At 40.5% G+C, this 22,481-nt stretch overlaps 1 protein-coding gene across 5 annotated transcripts; it reads right to left on the bottom strand.

The window, feature by feature from the left end:
- Nucleotides 1-1,129: 1,129 nt before the first annotated feature.
- Nucleotides 1,130-22,101, bottom strand: TPBG (trophoblast glycoprotein). 5 transcript variants are annotated; one of them, XM_079781053.1, is made up of 3 exons: nucleotides 22,047-22,101; nucleotides 7,417-7,501; nucleotides 1,130-4,458 (listed from the first exon to the last, which is right to left on the bottom strand). In XM_079781053.1, the coding sequence occupies exon 3, from the start codon at nucleotides 4,127-4,129 to the stop codon at nucleotides 2,864-2,866; it is 1,266 nt and encodes a 421-aa protein (XP_079637179.1). In that variant the 5' UTR covers nucleotides 4,130-4,458; nucleotides 7,417-7,501; nucleotides 22,047-22,101; the 3' UTR covers nucleotides 1,130-2,863. The 5 variants fall into 5 exon arrangements, with proteins under 5 accessions (XP_079637179.1, XP_079637181.1, XP_079637177.1 ...); XM_079781055.1 differs by lacking the exons at nucleotides 7,417-7,501; nucleotides 22,047-22,101 and adding an exon at nucleotides 5,564-5,807; XM_079781051.1 differs by lacking the exons at nucleotides 7,417-7,501; nucleotides 22,047-22,101 and adding an exon at nucleotides 5,198-5,369.
- Nucleotides 22,102-22,481: the final 380 nt, after the last annotated feature.

Consider the following 22,481-nt stretch of genomic DNA (forward strand, 5'->3'; position numbering starts at 1 on the left):
AAAGAAAGCATGGCAAATGGGGAAGTTCATAGGAAGAAACAAGGCAATGAAAAAGAAGAAATCATAACTTCAAAAAAGTTATCCACTTAACAAGTGAAAACTCTGCTTTATTTTCACAGATTTTGCTTCAGTGAGTGGATGGAGAGAAAAGCTAGACTAATGAATCTACTGCTTTCCTGGATTTAAGATAAGCTTGCTTTTTTTCTAAAATATGTTTTTACTGATTTTTAGAAATGGAGGGAGAGGGATAGAGATAGAAACATCAATGAGAGGTGAACATCATCCAACTGGCTGTCTCCTGTACACCCCTCAACTGGGAATTGAACCCTGACCTCTTAGTTCCTGGATCGACACTCAACCACTGAGCCAGACTGGCTGGGCAAGGCTCACTTTTTAACTGTTAGGTTATCACATGATGAAGAAATAATTCTTCTGAATAGAAACTCTATAAATACTACAATTTGGTGTTTTCTACAAATTTTTAGACTTACCAATAAACGTCCATCAGCAGTTTATTCCTAAGATGTGTGCTCTTAATAGATGTGTGCTCTTACTACATGTTTTCACTATTTTTGGCAGGCTAATAGCTTCATCATTCTTTGGAATGGCAGCCAGCTAGTTTATGAATTCCTGATGAAAACTTAAAATGTTTAATGGAATTTTAAGTACCATATATTTAAACTTTTCTCAGGTAATTATAGGATTTCAAGTATAACCATAAAAAATGAATTCTATAATATTTCATAAGATAAACCTTATTAAAGTTAATATAGTTAAAACATCATATTCTAACTATTTAGTCTAATCTACACAAGGAACAGATTACTGTTTTTTTGCCCTATTTTGAAAACTTTTGAATTTAACTCAAAAGAGGACTAGGCAAAGATTTCTAGAACCCAAAGTACTATCTAATCCTTTTTCACTTATGAAAATAATATTTCAAATATAAAATACTACAGAACAACAACAAAAAAAAGATCCTAAGACATACTGATGCAAGTTCATTACACTTTAAGTTAAACAATAATGGCTAAATTAAATTTAAGTCACTTTATAGAACAGCTTGGAGATGAACAGAATTTATTTTTAAGCTTAATTGGAAAATAACTGTGAAAAAAATGTTGCCTATTGAGAATATCAATTGATTCACTGATTGCTTTATTTACACCTAAATGTGCTTTATTTTTCACAAAGATGTATATACCAACATAGAGCTTAGCTAAAATAAAAATATCCCCAAATTCTTAAAAACTGAATTGAACACAGGAACCTATGATTATTAGTTGAGACACTTGTTTGTGCATGTAGACATTTATCTCAGGTTTTTTCCTCAAATGCATATTCTATCATAACAATGTTTAAAACATATTTAGCAGGGTCTCTGATAAAATTATCCAGCCCAGCTGGCGTGTCTCAGTGGTTGAGTGTCAACCTATGAACCAGGAGGTCACAGTTTGATTCTTGGTCAGGGCATATGTCCGGGTTGTGGGCTTGATCCCCAGTGTGGAGGCAGCCAGTCAATGATTCTCTCTCATCATTAATGTTTCTATTTCTCTTTCCCTCTCCCTTCCTCTCTGAAATCAATAAAAATATATTTTAAAAAATACAGAACAATTATCCAAATATATTTTTAAATATTCTCAAAAAAATCTAAATTATAATTTACATTATGATCTTAAAAAAAATAAATTTATTTTAAAGTCTTTGATTTTAGAATATTCTATCTTTAAAACATTTACTTTTCATACATTTATTTGTATTGTATTTGTTTCATATTCTAAACACCCAAATTTCATATGGGGAGGTTTATTAAGTAATTTTGTTCTATCCTAAAAACTTACTCTGGAAAAAGTCCCAAACTGTGAACTGTTTATTATACAGAACTGTTCCTTCTCACCAACTTTATAATGCTCTCCACAATTGTTTCTGAAATAGCATTAATTTTGGGACCATAAGTCTTTTCACATGAATATTCAAATTCTCTATTTAAATCCTGAAAGGATCCACCATCTCAAAATTATCTCCAAAGTCTTACTTATGTAAGATATTGCTCCAGTTTCATTCTCAACTATAATACCTTAATTATCACTGGAACCAAGACCACTCAGTAACATTGTCCCTAATCCTTTATTTCAAATAGCAAACTTGAACACAACTGTAATTCTTTTAAGAATCTTTATTGAATTTTTTAACAATTTAGCCTGTTGGATCTCGATGCAGTTTATAAAACCACTTGCATATAGTTTCATATAAACTGCAATCAAAAAAGTAATTTACTTTCTCAAAGAAGTTATCTGAAGTTGCAAGTTATTTTTTTGTAATATGCAGAACAGTAAAATATAAGCATGCTCTCGGATGCAGGTGCTCCTGTATACTATGGAGTTACTTTGAAGAGCTTGCTAAGGTCTGCAGGCAGTTTATGGAATGCAATCATTTTCTTCACAATTTAAGTACATGAGAATAAAACTGATACTTAGGAATAGAATATTTTTTTCTGAAAAAGTTGAGGCAGCTTTTGTTGAATGCTATCTGTATTGGTACATTTGTTACACTTCGTACTAAAAGAAACAGACAGCCAGGAGTCCATGTTCATGCTGAAACTTGAGAAGTCCCTCCATACATGTTGAGTTCCAAGAAAGGGAAGAGGGTTAAAGACTATGAAATTGTTCATCATCATCTTACATTAACGGACCACACCAAGACACTTTACATGACACGGGAGCAAATCCCCTTCACTGCTTTCAGTTCAAGGCCGGTGGTATCTACAGTGTAGGGTGGAGGTGGAGCAAGCCTAGGACAGGGTAAAGCTTAATTAAGTCTACATCTCATGCATAGTCGTCCTTGTTCTGGCCTCGAACGTTCCTCAGACATCCGAATTAGAACTGAGGTTGGTTAACCTGGGGTCCGCATTGATTTCATATCTGTAATGATAACCTTCCATGTGATCCCTGCAGGCATCTCTGATGTTATGCATCCACTTTTTTATCCCCTTCCGGTTCAAATACAAAACCAGTAGGAAAATGGCACCGATCAGGGCTAAAACAATACCTAGGAAGACATAAGAAGTCTGCAGGGACGGAGGGAGGATAGGATCACAGTCCAGGTCGGAGCTGTTGAGTTCCAGGAGGACCCGATTCCTCATTTTTTCCGGGAACGCACAGGTGAGCCTGGCTTTTCCCTGCACGATCTCTGTCTCCTTGAGCCAGGCCACCATGTCCACCATGTGGCAGTCGCAGACCCAGGGATTGTTGTCCAGGAAGACCCTGACTTGGGGGAGGCCTTGCCACTCGGCCAGGGTGCCATTGTGAAGGGCCTTGAGGGCATTGTCTTCCAAGTGGAGGCTTTCCAGGTGTGTCAGGTTGCGGAAGGACAGGTAAGTCAGGCTCACCAGCGAGTTGTTGCGCAGGTCCAGGTGCCTGAGGCTCGGCAGCTGGGCCAGCACGTCTTGGGGAAGGTAGACAAGGCAGTTGCTGGTCAGCTCCAGGCGGCGGAGCCCGCGCAGCGCCTGGCCAGCTCGCAGGGCAGCCGCCACCATAGCCTCGAAGCTCCGGTTGGTGTGCCGCTCGTCGTCATCGGGGGGCACGATGCGGTTCAGGAACAGTTCCGCCAGGGGGCTGGGGGGCGAGACGCTGGCGTTGATGCCCGAGAAAGCGAAAGGGCTGAGAGAGGCCAGCGGGTTGTGGCTGAGGTCGAGCTGGCGCAGGCTGGGCAGATGCTCGAAGGCTCCGGCGCGCACCTCCTCCAGGCGGCTGCCGCTGAGGTTGAGCGCGGCCAGCTCGGCCAGCGGCGGGAGGCGGGAGAAGGCGCCGGCGGGGAGCACGGCCAGCTGGTTGCCGGTGAGGAAGAGGGTGCGCACGTAAGGGGGCAGGTCCGCGGGCACCTCGGTCAGGTTGCGATTCACGCACTTGACGGTGCGCGCCGCTTCGGAGCACTCGCATGGCGGGGGGCACTGGCCCGGCAGCGGGGGCTGAGCGGACGCCGCCGCGAAGGGCGCCGAGGAGGCGGACGAGGTCGCCGAGGAGGGGAGCGACGAGGAGGAGACCCAGCCCAGCAGGACCAGCGCCAGCCGCGCGAGCCGCAGCCAAGCGTCCCCGGCGGCGGCGGGGCCGCGGGCGCAACCTCCAGGCATCACGGCACGGGTGTCCCCGGAGCTGGCCTGGGACGGCGCCCGCTCCGAAGGCTCGAAAGCTGGGCCCCCCCGAGGGCGCGGGTCCGCAGGGAGCTTCTGGAGAAAACTTTCCTCGCCTGGGGGCGGAGGAGGGACGCCGCAACCGGAACTTGGCTAGCGCCCCCTGGCCACGGGCGTCCCCCTCCCGGGGCGATCCCCCCGCCCCTGGCCACTAGGAAGTACGCACAGCGGGTCCGGACGCCCAACGCTCGCTCCTCTTCCCGCCGCCGCCCCTGCGTGGCCCCTCTCGCCTCTTGGGTGGGCGCCTCACGCCGGATCCGCTGCAGGACCTGGGACAAGCGGGAGAGAAGCGTGAGGAGCGGCACCCGCCGCGGCTTTCCGAGGGCAGGAACCGGTCTGTCCAAGTCCAGTGGTCCCACCCTGTCCCCGGGACCTCCCTCCCAAACCCCGGGAGGGCCCCTCCTCCCCCCCGCCCCCCGCCCGCCACCCTCCGTCCCACCAAGTCCCAAGCACATCCTTACCCAGGAGAGGGGCGCGCATCCCGAGACAGGAGCATGAAGTCTTCCTCCCGCCCGGGCCCAAGCTATAGATATTTATATCTTTCCAGCCTCCCGCCCTCCTCCTTTCGCGAACAGACCGGTGCCTCGTGCGTAACTTCTTGCTTACTCCCCAGCGCCTTCCCGACCAAACTTCTCACTCACTCCCCCCTCCTCCGCGGACGACCTGCCTTCCGGGTCTCCGCCCCCGCGCGGACTTCTCCTCCCGGTCCAGGTTAGGATGAGAGGGAAGTTTCAGGTTGCCAAGAGTCGTCTGATCTGCCTTAGGCCCTCCCGGGGATGAGCCCCCCCGCCCCCCCGGTCCAGCTGTTCCCTCCTCCCCCCGCAGCCCGCGCCTCCGCCAGCCCCTCGGGTCCCGGAGAGGGTTCGAGTCTTCTCCAAAGGGGAGGGGAAAGGCCGCGAACAAAGCGGCGGCGAAAGCCGGGACCTACGCTCCTCTCGCGCCGGGAGATGGGGAGGAGCGGCGCCGCCTCCCGGTTCTCGCGCGCGCGGCCGGCTCCCAGCCGCTCACCTCCGCGCCCGCCAGCTCCCGAGGCAACTCCGAGTCCCACCGGAGTCGCGGCGACTTTCCGGCTCCGAGCTGCGAGTGCCGACTCCCGCTCGCACCCCAGCCCCTGGCCCAACCTCCGCCGCTGGGAAAAACCAACCCGGGGGGCGGGGGAGGGCCGGGCCGGTGCGGGGACTCCTCCCGCCGCGCGGCCACCCTCTGTAGACCTTGGCTGGGAGATTTAGGAAAAGGGACTGGGGGGGGGATCTGGGCTCCGCGCCTCCTCCCGGTGGAAATTAACGAGGGATGTGCGGGAAAAGATGAGGGAATCCCTCTCTCCCCCCTCCTCGGCATCCTTTGGTGGTTCCTTATTTTGCATACGGTATTTACCTTGGACTGGAACAAAACCGCGAACGAATCTCGTGGAATTCACCCAGATTCGGGTACCCAGGGCAGTAACGAGGTAGGTTCAGGCGTGACAGAGCGGCGTGAAGCAGCAGCAGCGTAGAGAAAGGAGCGGAGAAGGCACAGCGGCCGCAGCTGAACGCCCAGCAAACTGCAAGGGAGCGTCAGAAAATCTTCCCGTCCCAGTGACACCTTAGATGCCAACTTCTGATTTAGGTGTAATGCATGCGTCCCCACCCATCCCGCGTGAACGGTTATGGAACTTGTAATGAGAGAGAGAGAGCCAACTTTAAGAAAGAAGGGGGGGGGGAGATTAGTGGAGAGGAGATTCATTCTTGATTCATTAGCTTTTCTCCTCGAAAATTGAAAGCAGAGGGAAGAAAAGGCAGCCAAAGCATCCTAGAGACAAAAGGCAAATAGCAACGTCGTGATTCACCAGGAAAGCGGACCCGCCCCCTCTCACCAGATGTGGCTGCGGTGTGTCAGTGCCAGTCACTAAAGCTAGGAGAGTTCCCTGGGTGGGGGGTGGGGGGGAGGCCGCCCAGGGAGATCTGAAGCTCGGCCTGAAGTCTGTTGCCCTTGGGGGTGCTGGGCAGGGGAGGGGGTACAGAGGTTGGAGTTGGAGAAGGGAATAGATTGAATGACTACTTACTGGGAGGATGTTATATTGGAGAGGTTTGGGCCCTGAAAGCTCTGTCCTGGCTCTGTCAGTAACTGTCTCCCCTTTGTCCCAAGCAAATACTTTCCGTGAAAGGGTGAGAAGGTGCTGGTTAGTTAGTTCAGGTTTCTTCATTTTGGAGAGAAAAGTGGGAATTAGAAAACAGTTGCGGAATTAAGATCTGGTAATAAAATGATCAGGTAAGGAATGCTGCAGTTTGTACACGTATTGTACTCTCAAGTCCATTCCTGACTACTTTTGTGACAAGAGATAGCAAAAAATGGCCTAGACAGGAGAGGGTTTGGAGGTTGCAGATATTTGAGCAAAATGTCAGTTTTGTTCATTTGCGTCTTCATCACGTTTATCTAAATCCCCCTTTCTTATTTTTAAAGGTGTTTTTCAACCTGAATATGAAACACTTTGAAAAAAGAGTCTCAAAAGCTGTAGTTGTGTTCTGTATGCCAGCTGTAGTGGTGGTTATGTAAATCAATACATGGGTTAAAATTCATAGATCTATGTACACCAAAACAAAAGAGTCCTGTGTACTCTATGATAAATTTTAAAACAAAATTAATTACTTCGGGGGTGGTGGGAGGAACTGTAGTAATGCTCTGGCATGATATTCTGGTTCTGATCTAAAGAGCAGTTTCTCTGTTAAGAATGAGAAGCACTTTACAATTTAGAAAGATTCTATCTATTTTCATCTGATCCTCAAATCAACTCAGCAATATAGATATAATTAGTATTATTATCTTGTTGCTACTAATGGTGTTAACCTGTTCTACAAATGAAAACTCTGTAATCTTGAACATTAACTATCTTTTACTTGCCAAACCCTATGCTGATCACTTTATAGAAATTATATTATTTACTCTGCACATCAGTTCTCAGGGAGGCACTCTCACTCCAGTTTTACACCCGAGAAAATTGAGGCAAAAATAAATAATATAGTGTAGTTCCCCCTTATCTGCTGGGGATACATTCCAAGCAGGTAAATGCCCGAAACCGAGGACAATACCTAACCCCTCATATACTGTTTATTTCCTATACATGATAAGGTTTAATTTACAAATCAGGCACAATAAGAGATTAATAATAATAGAACAATTATAAAACTATACTGTAATAAGATTTATGTGAATGTGGTCTCTCTCAAAATATTTTATTGTACTATACGCACCTTTTCACCTAAAGGAAGCACTCTACAGTTCCTCTTCGGCACATCGGAATTGCCAGCCTTGCTACTGTGGCACTTTAGGGCCATTCTGAAATAAAGTAAGAGTTGCCTGAACACAAGCACTTCAATATCGTGACAATGATCTGAAAACCAAGATGGCTACTAACTGACTAAGGGGCGGGGAGCGTAGGGAGCATTGACAAAGGGATGGTTCTTGGCAGGATGGTGTGAGATTTTATCATTCTGAACAGGCACACAATTTAAAACTTATGAATTATTTGTCTCTGGAATTTTCTATTTAGTATTTTCCGACCTGAGTTGCCATGAGTAACTGAAACCTTGGAAAGGGAAACTGTAGATAAGGGGGGACTACTGTAACTTTTTCCAGTGAATGCTGGAGGTGGGGACCAGGCCCAGATTTGCCTGCCTTTCCTGTATATCCCACACTCCACGTCTAGGCAAGGCTAAGGCGTTTGTGCAGAGCCCTACTCTGCTACTCCAAAGCCTCATCCCTGGCTCTTTCCCCCCTTTTCTTCCTCTCCCTCCCTGCAGCTGGCCGTTGACTATGACTGCTGAACCAGGACCCAGAAACTGGGTCACTTCTCACTCTACCACTCATTGTGTGACTTCTGCATACCTCTGTTTCTTAATCTGTAAAATAAGAACACTAGTAAAACTTGGGGGCATTTCCATGAGAGTTAAGATAAAGTATGGAGCACACTTAGCAAGACTATCTGTTATTATTGTGCTCTCCTTAGTTATTCTCACCATTTATTGTATACCCGCTCTATCTCTGTAACTAGCTGTGCTGGTAATAATAGTACAAGGATGAATCGTTTATGGTCTCCTTAAATACAATTGTGAGATTTAGCAAGTAAAATTTCAGGATCCTCAATTAAATTTGAATTTCAGTTAAACAATAAATATTTTTTTTAGTGTAAATATGTCCCGTGCCATATTTGGGATGTACTTAATACTAAAATAATTCATTGTTTACATGAAATTTTAATTGAACTGGTCATCCTTTATTAAATCTGGCAATAAAGGACTTCATCACCTGGTGGAACAACCACAGAAACAAAAGCCTTCAATGCAGAACAGTGAGTGCAGTTTCATGTGTGTGCACCTTTCCAATCTCCTCTATGAATATATTTTAACTTCTGTTTGTGCTGTTTTTATATGAATGGGATCATAGAATTTTCCATGACTTTTCTGACTTTAAAACAACCATATATTCTTTTATGTCCATACATATAGGTATGTTTTCTTCTTTATTAAAGACTGCAAAATATTCCTTACTGTAGATTGTTATACCACATTTTTTTTAACTGCCCTACTGAAAGACAGATCAGTAAGTACTTTTTAAAGAAGTTTCCTTCAACTGAGAAAAGCTTACTAGGATTGATTCTATTTTGATTGTCATAAGCATTTAATTATCCTATAATTGCCTTACTCTTGACAGCTTGAAAATTTTTGCTCATGATGCTATTTACATGCTCTGAAGCAGGATAGGATTTCTGAGCACAGTTTCCATCATTTATTCTTCCATTCCGAAATGAAAAGAAAGAAGGATCTGAAAACCCAGATGGAGAAGAATCAAGTTAGTGTATTTCAATTGGTCACTTTGTAGACTCCAGGAAAATGTCTCTGCACTATCATTTATTTAGCAGATTTCTTTTCCTACAGGAACCATTTTTGTTCTAATGACCCAAAGGAAATTCATTAATAAATTATTGAAATATTGCTGCTAAGTCCTGGGAAGGCAAGAAATAATGTAGTATATTTTTAAAAGATGAGTGATTATGGCCACCCTCATGGTAACTAGCAGAGAGAAGCGATGTGATCCAGCATTATTTAAGACTAGTTAATATTGGTGTTTGACTTAAATTAGCAGAGGAATTAATGAAGGCTAACACTCTGAAATCTGAAAGATATCTAAAACAAAATCAAGTATTGGTGAACATCAAGCACATATGTCATAAAACCATGGACCAACACCTACAACCAGAACAATCAAGTTGAGGGTTGATTCAGGGAGAGAGAAAAAAAACAAAACAGTTACATATACAGTATATTATTTTGTACACATATTCATGGAAAAATAAATTTTAAAATTTGTTAATGATTAAAAAGAAATTCTCACGAGTTGATTTCAAATAACTTTTGAAAGAAATAGGCTTCTTGTCTGAGATATATAAATTAAATTAAGTAAAATATATATTAGGGAATGGGTCAAAAACATTTGTTTCATGAGTCAGTACAATGGGAGTAGAAGAAAACTATAACAAAGATATTTCAAAATTCACTGGAGATTAAATAAGTACTAAAGAAAGAACAAAGCTAAAAGGCTATACAGTCCTAGCCGATTTGGCTCAGTGGATAGAGCCTCAGCCTGGGTTTGATTCTGGTCAAGGGCACATACCTCATTGCAGGCTCCTAAGCTGCCCGGGCCCTGGTCAGGGCGCATGCAAGAGGCAACCAATCGATGTGTCTCTCTCACATTGATATTTCTCTCTGTCTTTCCCTCTCTCTCCCACTCTCTCTAAAAAAATCAATGGAAAATATCCTCAGGTGAGGGTTGAAAATAAATAAATAAAGGCAATAACAGACTGGAGAGGTTAAAGTGGGTGGATATATGTGATTCTTAAAGGATGAGAGAATATTAAAAGGTAAGGAAAAACAATTGGCAGAACTTTCCAAATAGCTAACATTAAAGGACCATTCAATTTTAAGTGTTCAACATTTCAAGACCTTACCATTTGCCCTTCACCTATTTGATGTCCTCAGGATACAAAAGTACATAAGATAAAAAGTCCTGCCATCAGAGAACTCAGAGGCAGATCCTCTAACCGTCATAAAACATATGGTATGTGCAGGGGCCAAAGGAGGGGTGGGAAACTGTCTGGAGAAGGCATCATTGTGGAAGTAATGCTTGACTGCATTTGAATTCTTATCAAGAACTTGCCAGATTAAAAAAAAAAAAAAAAGATCGGCAAGTTGGTGAGAAGACAGAGACTTGTTCAGCTCTGTACGCTAAGTGGGGAAGAGCACAGCACACACTGGAAGGAATGGTAACGGACAGATCTGAAATAGGGTGGGATCAGCTACTGCTTTCCATGCTAAAAAGTTTGATTTCGTCCTAGAGTGCCTGGGAGCCTCTGAAGACGTTCATAGAGAATGACATGATCAGGTGGGCATATTAGAAAGAACACCTTTGCTATCTGTTTTGGGGGTGAATTATAGGCAGAGAAGACTAAAGACAGGCAGAAAAGTTGACTAAGTGACAGATGTTGAAGAACCAAACTAAAGCAGCTGCAAAAGATTGTCAAGGTAGGACCACATTATATAGATCAGTGGTTCTCAACAGGGTGACACTGCCCCTAGTGGGCATTTTAATATTCGTGGAGGCATTTTTCTGTCACAATGATTAGGGAGAGCTACTGGCATTTAGTGTGTAGAAGCCAGGATATTAGACATGCTGTAATTAGGGGATATAGCATACAATAAAAAATTCTGCTCCCCACGTGACTTTTAAACATCCATCTAGACATTCTTATAGATGTAAAACTTGATTATAATAATCTCAACCGATATAGAACTTCATTTTACTTTTAAACTACAAATACTTATTGTATGGTTTTAGTAAATATTGAATTTTCCAGAAATGTGGCTACCAGGATCATTGAAGGAAGAATATATAGTTTTGTTTGCACCTTTACCAACATTTTATCTCTAATAGCTATGTCACTCATCCTATCTGAATCAGTAATACAACCCAACTATATCTGTTTTCATGTGCAGTTATTGCATTTACAGTGATTCTCATTTCAAAATGTCTACTATAAAGAAACATTATCTTCAATATTCACTTGAATATTTGTCTAATTTTTCTTAAACCCTAGCCTATTTATAAGTAGGTGAAATTATATTATCATCTCACTGGGTCTTCTATAGTTATGCTGAAACGTTTATATGTTATACTACATATTACTTAATATTTAATTCTGTTTTTATTTTTCCTTTATATTATAGTTAATAAATACATATTTTAAACTTTATGTGTAAATGTATGTTTTATATAAAGAGGGGACTTTATAAAATATTTGTTTTAAAAAGGAAACATTGGTTTTTAAAAGGTCGAAAACCACCTATACAGATATTTAAGAGATAGAATCTATACATTTTGGTGATTTATTCAGTATGGAGTTCAGAATATAAACATTTATAATTTTAAATGGGTGAAAAGGTGAGGGGATTAAGAAGTACAAATTGGCCGAAACCGGTTTGGCTCAGTGGATAGAGCGTCGGCCTGCGGACTCAAGGGTCCCGGGTTCGATTCTGGTCAAGGGCATGTACCTTGGTTGCGGGCACATCCCCAGTAGGGGGTGTGCAAGAGGCAGCTGATCGATGTTTCTCTCTCATCGATGTTTCTAACTCTCTATCCCTCTCTCTTCCTCTCTGTAAAAAATGAATAAAATATATTTTTTTAAAAAAAGAAGTACAAATTGGATGTTACAGAATAGTCATGGGGATGTTAAGTACAACATAGGGAATATAGTCAATATTATTCTAATAACTATTTATCATGTCAAATGGGTATGAGATTTATTGCAGTGATCATTTAATGTCTAGTCACTATTGTGTACACCTGAAACTAATATAACATTATATGTCAACTGTAATTAAAAAATAAAAAATGGTTTTAAAAATATTTTAAAACATTAAACCTAATATTAAAAGCTGAAAATAAAGGAGTAAAGGGGAGGGGTGGAATTTTTCTAATCCTGGCACATTGACAAGCAATCTATTACATGTCCATGGCAGAGGTTAAGCGGATGAACATGGACCAAAGCTTGGAATCATGACCCAGGCTTCTCTAATCTGTTTTGTAAGTCTTATCCAGCAAGCTAAAGTACATAGGTCAATAAGTTTCCTGCTAGCACTTCTTAAAATATTCAAAGCCAATAAATGAATATTTTTAAAGTTTGTTTTAGATCCCCTTATAAAAGCCCAGGAAGAGAGGATGAAAATAATACGTATATTTTAATAGAAATTTATCACATTACCTTGGTTGTGAACAAAAATGGAAGTTAAAGAGTTTAGGAATACAAAATCAAGCCAGCGTCAAATCATGTGGCCTGAACAATGTGAGTGACGGTAGGATAAAGGAGTTGGGTGCAGAGTGCATGCCAAAGAATGCCTATACTGAATTTGAACAAAAGCCTACTGAAGGAATGCGTGGCATCAGCGGGTACTGGAACCCAAGAAATATTGATGGGATGACATTTGCAAAGGAGTGATATTCAAAATAGTTTACAACTAGTGTGGCACAGACACTGACCAATAAGTGTTCAATAATCAGACAGGCGCCACCTGCAAACAACCAATAGGGCTTTGCTGGGGCAAGCTGCCTGAAATCAAAGTGCCCCTTATTTGTGGTTTCTCTTTCCAGAGTTTCAGTTACCTGCGGTTAACCATGGTCCAATATAAAATGAAAATTTTCAGAAATAAATAATTAATAAGTTTTAAATTGTGTGCTATACTGAGCAACGTGATGAAATCTCGCATTGTTCTGCTCCAACCCGCTGGGGATGTGAATCATTCCTTTGTTCAGTCTCCTGGTGCTGTGTATGCTGCCAGCCAGTTAGTCACTTAGTAGCCGTCTCAGTAGCTATCTCCATTATCAGATCAACTACTGAGGTATTCAAATACTTGTTCAAGTGATCCTTATTTTACTTAAATAATGACCCCAACGCACAATGCTGGCAATTCGGATATGCCACAAAGAAGCTGTAAGGTGCTTCCTTTAAGTGAAAAGGTGAAAGTTCTTGACTTCATAAAAGAAAAAGAATCATATGCTGAGGTTGCTGAGATCTACGGTAAGAACAAATTTTCTATCCAGGAAATTGTCTAATTTATCAATTTAACTTTATCATGGGTATATATGTATAGGAAAAAAGCATAGTATATATGGGGTTTGGTGCTATCTGTGGTTTTAGACATTTACTGGGGGTCTTGGAGTGTATCCTTTGAGGATAAGGTGATGATTACTTTATATTATAGAGGTTTCTGATCATCTCAGCAGCCAGCCTCCACAATATGGGCAATCACTCTAAAATTGTTCCATAACTTTTAGGGTTTAACATAAAGAATTGGAAGCTTCTTTAACAAAATAAGCACTAGTTATACATACATTAGGATGTATGTATTATTTATTGGATAAATAATTTGGAGTGTATAATGAGTGCTTCTAGGCAGTATACTGAAAACTGAAGACAACGGCTCTGATTTCATGGAAACGTATTGTTTCTGCTAGTTTAACTCAAGGGTGGGAAATATAGTTTTAATTTTTTGTTTAATTAAAATATATATGTTTTTAAATTCTCACCCGAGGATATTTTTTCCATTGATTTTTTAGAGAGAGTGAAAGGAAGAAGGGAGTTAAAGGGAGAGAGAGAGAGAGAGAGAGAGAGAGAGAGAGAGAGAGAGATCCATGTGAGAGAGACACATTGATTAGCTGCCTCCTGCACATGCCCCAACCAGGGCCAGGGATCAAACCTGCAACCCAGGTATGTGCCCTTGACCAAGAATTGAACCTGTGACCCTTAGGTCCACAGGTAGACACTCTAACCACTGAGCAAAGCAGCCAGGGCTAATTAAAATATTTTGCTATTAAAAATAAAAAACACATACTCAACAAAAAAGAATGGTGTAACGAAAATCTATGCACCTACTACTCAACTTTACACATTCTAACATTTGATTTCTTTTTTAGTTTTTTTTGCATGTAATTTAAGGGTACAGCTTAACAAGTTTTGACTTTTGTATACACCCTTGAAACAATCATTACAGTCAAGAAAATGAACATATTCATCACCCTCAAAAGTTTCCTCATGGCCTTTTATAATCCCTCCATCCATGTTCCCTCAGGCAACAATTAATTTTATTTCTGTCCCTATATATTAGTTTGAATTTTCTAGATATTGTATAAATGGAACCATGCAGTAGGTGCTCTTTTTTTATCTGGCTCTCTTCACTCAGCACAGTTAATTTGAGATTTATTCATGTTGTTATGAGTATCAGCAATTTATTCCCATTTTTTGCTGAGTAATATTCCATGGTCTGAATATAGGAAATTTTGTTTATTCCTTTTCCTGTTGATGGACATTTGGACTGTTTCCAGTTTGGGGCTATCACATATAAAGGTGCGATAAACATTCATGTTCAAGCCTTTGTGTGATCATATGCTTTCATTTCTCTTGGATAAATACCAAGAGGTGGAATGGTTCAGACACATGCTAGATTCATTTTTAACTTTTTTAAGAATTGTCAAACTGTTCTCCAAAGTGGTTTGTACCATTTTACATTACCTCCAGCAGTGAAAAAGAGTTTTGGTTGCTCCACATCCTTCCAATACTTGATATGGTTAAACTTATTAATTGTAGATGTCTAAAAGGTGTGCAGTAGTATCTCATTGTGCTTTTAATTGATCAGTGACATTGAGCACCTTTTAGTGTTCTTATTTGCCATTTGTTTATATTCTTTCATGAAACATCTGATCAATTCATTTGCCCATTTTTTAAAATTGGACTGTTTGTTTTCTTATGATTGAGTTTTAAGGGTTCTTTCCATATATATTCTAGCTACCAAGAAATAATAACAAATTATAGTTGCACACCTAGACAAATATTGTTGAAACTCCCAATTCAAGGGAAAAGTAAGGAATCCTACAATCATCCAAGCAAAAAATTGTCACTTGGGAAGGAAGAAAAATCTAACTGATTTTAGAATTTTTCTTCTCTATTAGATGCTAGAAGAATTTAGAGTGCTGTGGATAGCCTGAGTCTTTAAACTAGTTTAATTTATTTATTTTTTCAATATACAACGCATTTAAATCGTTGAAAATTCAAAAGTGACAGAAAGGTATACAAAGAAAACATCTCTTTCCACTCCTGTCCCTCAGCTCTCCAGGTAACCTGTCCATAGACAACCAACTTTTATCAGGTTTCTGTCTGTAGCTTTCCAATTATATCTTATACACATGTATGCAAATTTATTTTCACAAATAATTAAACACTATACAGTGTTCTTCATTTTATTTAACTGAACTATAAAGCTCAGAGATTATTCCTTAATAGCATAATAAAGAACTCTTTTATTGGTAGACGGTATTCATTGCATTAGTGTATTTAGCTATCTATTGCTGTGCAATAAACCACCTCTAAACTCTGACTCAGAACAACAATTCTTTATAAGTATAGCTTATGCATTTGTAAATTGGTTGAGGATTGAATAACCTGATTGAATAATTTGGTTGGCAAACTCTGCTAATCTGGGCTTGCTCATCCTTCTGTGAATTGACTGGTGTGTTCTCCTCTAGGTTGGGCTTATCTGAAAACAGTTCTGCTCCCAATGGCTATTGTCTTCCTCCCAAGACCAGTGGAAGAGCCTTGGCATGTTCTTCTCATGACAACAGTAGAAGCACAAGGGCGAGCGGGCTGAATCCATGTAAGTTCCCTTTAAAATTCTGCTTGTATCACATTTGTCAATGTGCTGTCATGTCAGCCAAAGCAAATTAGATGCTAAAGCCAAGGAGCTGGGAATTACACCCCATCACAATGGAAGAGCACCGCAAAATGACAGGGCACATGGCAATGGGCTTGTATAGGGGAAACTCGGAAGAAATGGGGCTATTGACGTAATCTGCCACAAACGGATATACCACAATTTATTTAAACAGCCCCCTATTGGAAGGTTTTCAGCTTTTTGCTATTACAAACAGTGCGGTAATTACTAATGAGGACATATGTCATCTTCCACATATGCCAGTATGTCTCTAGGATGAATCCTTAGAAGTGGTTTTAGGATATGGACTTTTGCAATTTTGATAGGCATTATTGACAAAGCACTGTTCAGAGATTATTGTAACAATTTATATTACTACCAGCAATGTTGGGATTATGGTATCAATTTTTTATCTTTGCTAACCTTGCACATGAAAACGTAATTTTTGTATACTTTCTTTTTAAAAATTCTAAGTCAGGTTGACAATCTTTTATATGTTTAAAAATCATTTATATTTCCTTTAAAAATCCACTTGTTCACTTTTTAGCCCCCATTTTGTTCCAATTGGTTTTTTAAATTTTCTTAATTGGTTTGTATACATTTTAAAAATTAACACTTTATTAAACTAAGTGTTACTCAAAAATAATAGCAGGACCACAGGCCAGTCAGTTCACTAGAGAGATTCAGTGAGAGAGAGAGAGAGAGAGAGAGAGAGAGAGAGAGAGCGCTAAGAAGAGCCCTCCTAAGGTCAGGACCGACCTCAGAGACTGGACTCAAAAGCTACCCCTGTTTGAATTTAATTGTAAGCTAATGTCTTAGCTCAGATTGTCATAACAAAATACCAGATACTGGGCAACTTAAACAATATGCATTTATTTTTCACAGTTCTGGACCCTGGTAAGTCTAAAATCAAGGTGTCTCTAAAGTAGGTTACATTTTGTGGCCTCTTAGCTAGTAGGCAGCCACCATCTCTGTATAGTCACATGATCACATAAAATATATATATAAATTCTAATTTGGAGGTTGTGACTGAAATATGTTTTTACAGAGTTGCCTAATACATGTTCTGCATGGCCAGTGTGACAAATTTTATCATAAGGGATTTATTGTAACTTTTTTTAGTCCTTGGACAGAATAAAGAAAATTGGCTTATTAGACCACAAGTTTCACCTGATATGAAAAGTAGAGAGTTCCCAGTTATTTGAGCATGAGGTATTATTTACTACTAGTATAATTCTCAATAGTTGTGCTGAACTTGATTTTCTATTAAAGTATCTGTTATAAATTCCTTCATGTATATAATCATATTGTAAATTGATTTTGGCTAAGAAAACAGAAACCTAACACGTAAGTTTCCATTTTATGATAAAATCTTTATTGAGAAAATATTTTCATGCTCAAGAAAATTGCAACAATATATTGTCAATACAAATATTTTACGATTCTTGTTTCCAATGTTTGCTTTTATATTCCTAAAAGTTTATGGCTTAAAAACAGGCTAGAAGACATTAGATTTTTTTTTAATGTAATTAAGAGTTAGAGAAGTATTCTGCTTTGTTTATGGGCGTCTTTAGAGCCCAGTATAGTTGTCACTGAGTTAACGTCTCACTCAGACCTCTCTGTCTGCTTATTGCTATAGTCCAACTAGTGGGCTCACGAGTGGACTACGTTTAAAGAAATTTCCAGGGTAGGAATTTGGCCTGTACTTAGCTATTATCACAAGAAATAATAAATTGCTTAGTGCAGAAATAATTTTTCTATCTTAGAATTTTCATGGCCCTTGGTATTTTTCTTAGGTATCTTCTCCTTCCACCTTGCTTGATGGTTACTTACATGCAATGCTCACTTTTCCTACTGTGTAAGGGACTGAGTTTTACTCATTTATTTTTATAACCTGTGCCACTTTTTATAGGAATTTAGCATATAGAACTTACCTAATTAAGGTCATTTGAATGTCAAATTATTTAATTAATTTGTCTAACTTCAAGGTTAGAACTCTGATAATGCCAAAGATGTGTTTATAGACCATTTTGGCTTTGCCATGATTATAAACATCAATGATATAATAATTAAATTTACTCTATAGATCGATTTATATGCAAATGTTGTTGTCTTTCTCCTTCTTGTTCATTTTCTTGAGTAGGCAATAGTTCCCTATAAAAAGGCTCCTTGCCCTAGCCAGTTTGGCTCAGTGGATAGAGCATTGGCCTGTGGACTCAAGGATCCCAGGTTCGATTCCGATCAAGGGCACACTCCTGGATTGCAGATTGGGTTCCCAGTAGGGGGCATACAGGAGGCAGCCAATCAATGATTCCCTCTCATCATTGATGTTTCTATCTCTCTCTTCCTCTCCCTTCCTCTCTGAAATCAATAAAAATATATTTTTTTTAAAAGAAGCCTCCTTGATGTTTTAGCACCTCCAGAGATCTCCAGAGTATTCTGACACTTGCCTTTGAAGAATATGCAGGTTCACTGCTGACAGAAACTCACAATTTTGCATTGGAGGCATACAGGTTGCCAGGATCTGGAATGTTTCCCTGGGACTAAATGGGGATATTGGCTTAGATTTTTTTTTTATTAATAAGAGTTCATGATATAAAAACTTTAAGACTGTTGTTAAAGGTTACTAGTATATAACTATCAGAGGTCATCATGTTGAAGTCTAATTTTATAGATGAGAAAAGTGAGTTTCAGTTAGTCTAAGTAGCTTTTCCAGGATCACACTTCTGATTGCAGGGAGAACTGAATTATAATGCAGGTCTCCTGATACTCAGTTCAAAAATCTTTCCACTCTACCACAGAGTGTAGACATCTAACATGATTTCCCCTGGGTTTGGAAGGCTCGCTTGTCTCTGGCACACATTCTGTTCTGTCTGCTCTCCGCCTCTCTCTCACCCATGACCTACCTTGGCTCTCAGTTTCTTTGTATTCTTGACCCCTTTATATTTGTTGGCATTAATCCATTCCTCCATGTGGACTGCTCTTTTATCTCCACTCACTGGGTCTAAACCATCTACTCCCCTTGTCCTAAACGACAGTTCACACTATGTTTTGTCCTGCCTTATAGCTTTGTCTTTTCAACTGAATGTAACCCATCATCCAACATGGCAGGGCCAGTACTCACCAAGGGGTCCAGATCCTGCTCCCAAGCTCTAATTTTGCCTTGAGTAATAGGAATCATGCTGGGATTTTGCCTCTCACATGCTGTTGGACCAGTCGACCCTAATGTAATCTCCAGTTTCCCTTTAAACTCTGAATTAATTTTGGTTGTGAATTGGTCTAGGTTAAAATGAGGGGTTGGGGGAAACTCAGAATATGAATTTATTTCCAGATCTATAAGTTTGTGAATTTATATTATAGTTTCATAGCTATTGTGGAAAGATAATTAGGATCTCAGTGTAATACATAGAAACAGAGCAAAAGGGAGCATAAGTGCAACAAAGCATGGATTTAAAGCCAAACTGTGATCCAGTTCCAGCTCTGCTATTTACCAGCTGTATAAACTTGGACAAGTCAGTTCACTTCTCTAGGTCTGTCTCCCCATCTCTAAAATGGGAATAATAATTGTGCCTACTTTAGAAGAAATTTGTGAAGAGTAAATAAAGTAGTATAACTAAAGCATTTAGAATAATGTCTAATAAATAGCTAGTGCTATATAAATATTAGACAATAAGGTCTTCAAGAAGTACAAATGTTGGGTAGATATTTATCTATTCACGTAACAAATGTCTAATTATCTATTTCTATGTACAAAATTGGGCTAGTATTATAGAGCATATAATAAAATATAATACACAATACTTGACTTTAAAAGAGATAAAATAGTATGAGGATCTGAGTTAAAGCAGCAGAAATGGTCATGGAGATAAATGGACAAAATTTCAAATTTAAAAATTTGAATACACAAGATATGGTGGCTGATTAAATGTGGGAGTAAAAGAAAAAGAGACCTAAAAAATGGCTCTACCACCCCCCATCCTTCAGCTTGTATATTTAGATAAACTATCCAAATAATAAAAGGCTAATATGCAAATTGACCAAACGGTGGAATGACTGGTCACTAAGACGTGCACTGACCACCAGGGGGCAGACGCTCAACGCAGGATCTGCCCCCTGGTGGTCAGTGTGCTCCCACAGGGGGAGTGCTGCTCAGCCAGTAGCCCTGAGCCGGGCTCACAGATGGTGAGCGCAGTGGCAGTGGCGGGAGCCTCTCCTGCCTCCTCGTCAGTCGGACATCCCCCAAGGGCTCCCGGACTTCGAGAGGGTGCAGGCCAGGCTGAGGGACCCCTCCCCCCCGAGTGCACACATTTTGTGCACCAGGCCTCTAGTGTTTTAAAATAAGGGAGGAACTGGCTTTGAATGAAGAATAATGAGGTTGATTTGAATATTTCTGTTTGTGGCACCTATAAGTAGAAATTAACCTGGAGCTTAGGAGAAAGGGACACTGGAATTACAGTTGAGATTATTGTTGAGAATATAGGAGTCATTGGATCACCCAGGGAAGACATTTGAAGGAAATAGAAAATTCAGCTTCGCCCAAGATTTAAGAGGGAACAAGAGAAGGATAAATCAGCAAAGTCAGAAAGAATAGTTAGAAGTGTGGAAGCACCAACAGAGTGTAGTACTGTGAAAGTGGAGGATGGAGAAAGGTCCCAAGGTCCAACTGTGACAAATGCTGTGGGAAAACTGAGTAGGATAAAGATTGAAAATGAACCCTTGGATATGATGATTAGGTAGTAATTGGTTACAGTGGGTTGATAGAGACAGTACATATTATGGAAAATAGCAGTGATTTCGTCAGCACCCACAGGATGAAACTGGAGTTTCTATGTTGCCACTCTGTGTCTGATTTGCTGAGCGACATACTAACACTCTCTCAGCCTCAGCATTCTCTTTGTATAAGTAGGGCCTACCTCATTGGGTTCTTAGAATTTAAATGAGGTAATACATAAAATAAATGGGAGGTTAGGACATGGAGCTTTCTCAAGAGGTTTACAAGAAATAGAAGGAGAGACATGGAGCATTCATTTGAGTAGGAAACAGTATTTAAGAAGGAACTTTTTAAAATTCTAGGCTGGAAAGAGGCTTGAGCATATTTTTAGGTAGAGGCAAAAGAGCCAGGAGTTGAATAAAAATACTATTATAAGAAGTGGAGGGTTCTTTATTTAGAGAAAATTTTCTCATAACAGATACATTTCTCAAAGAGATAATATGACAAGTTCAATAAATCAGTATGGGAGAGCAATATTGAAGTTGAAACATCTCTGGGTGAATCTAATTTATGAAACCATCTATAATTTGTTGGCTGTTCTCAAGCACAGTAATTGTTTCCTCCATGGAGTACTTTCAATTTACAATGCTCTACTGCTTCCAAAATGAATGTGAATTCTGGAAAGGCAGGGGTGGGAGTCTGGGCAGGTTTGTTTAGATGGGACATTACCTCTTTCCCCTTTTTCCAACAGTTTTTCTAGTCATGTAAGAATTGGAAAGATGAGGGAGGGAGAGAGGGAGGGAGGAAAGAAAGGAGGCAGAGAGGAGGTATAGAGGGATGGAGCACCTCAACAAAGTAGGCTGTGCATCCCCAAAGAAGATCTCAGGCAGTAGGTTTGGGCTTCCGTAGGTAGGACACATCATTACCCATAAATATTCAGCAAAAAGCAAAATAATAATAATAATAATAGATGGAGATCAATGTCCCCAACCTTCCGCTCATCCCGCCCTATGGCCAGAGAAATGGGAAAAAGGGAAAACAGTGGAGAGTGCAAGAATACAGTTACCTCAGTAAGTAGTTTGGTTCAAAAAACAGGCCCTTCCAACATTATGCATTAAAGAAGTGTGATGAACCATTTTGACTGCCAGATACCCTCTGAGCTTTGCCAGAATCATCTTACACTTGTTATATTGAAAGTTTAGGAAAACTTAACAGCTACCTCTTCATGCTTTTGCCTAGAGTTGATCCTACCCACAAGTGAAGATCCTTTTAGCTCAGTTCTGAAATGGCTCTAATCCCAGGACTTCCTCCCTCCTAAGAAGCTCCTGGTCAGTGAAGAGAGAGGGGGGAAATGTACCTCACCAGACTTCACTTCTCACAGCGGCAGCAGCAGCACCCACAACCCACTTCAGTGGAAGCTTCTGGGTTGAATTCTCACTTCTTGGTCATCTGAGAAAAGATTTCATACACCAATTCATGCTGAGTTGCTGATGACTGATAATGGTTTATTATGATATCTCTTCAGGCTATTTACATTTGAGCAAGAGAAAGCATTGGCTCTGAAGGTAGGAATTTTAAGTACTTTGGAATGCTCTAGGGGAGATGTGTGAAGGGCTCTAACTAGCACTTCACCAATTATATCCTGTAAACAACAGCCTACTCTTGCTTCTGACAGTTCTTGGCAGGCTACAAGGCTGAGGATACTAAGAAGAATAACCATGTGACCAGAAGATGTGATCCTAAACACTGCCTGGAAGGAAAATTTTTCATGACCTAGGAAAACAAGGCAGGA

This window comes from Cnephaeus nilssonii (genome assembly GCF_951640355.1).
Source record: "Cnephaeus nilssonii genome assembly, chromosome: 9".
Taxonomy (NCBI): domain Eukaryota; kingdom Metazoa; phylum Chordata; class Mammalia; order Chiroptera; family Vespertilionidae; genus Cnephaeus; species Cnephaeus nilssonii.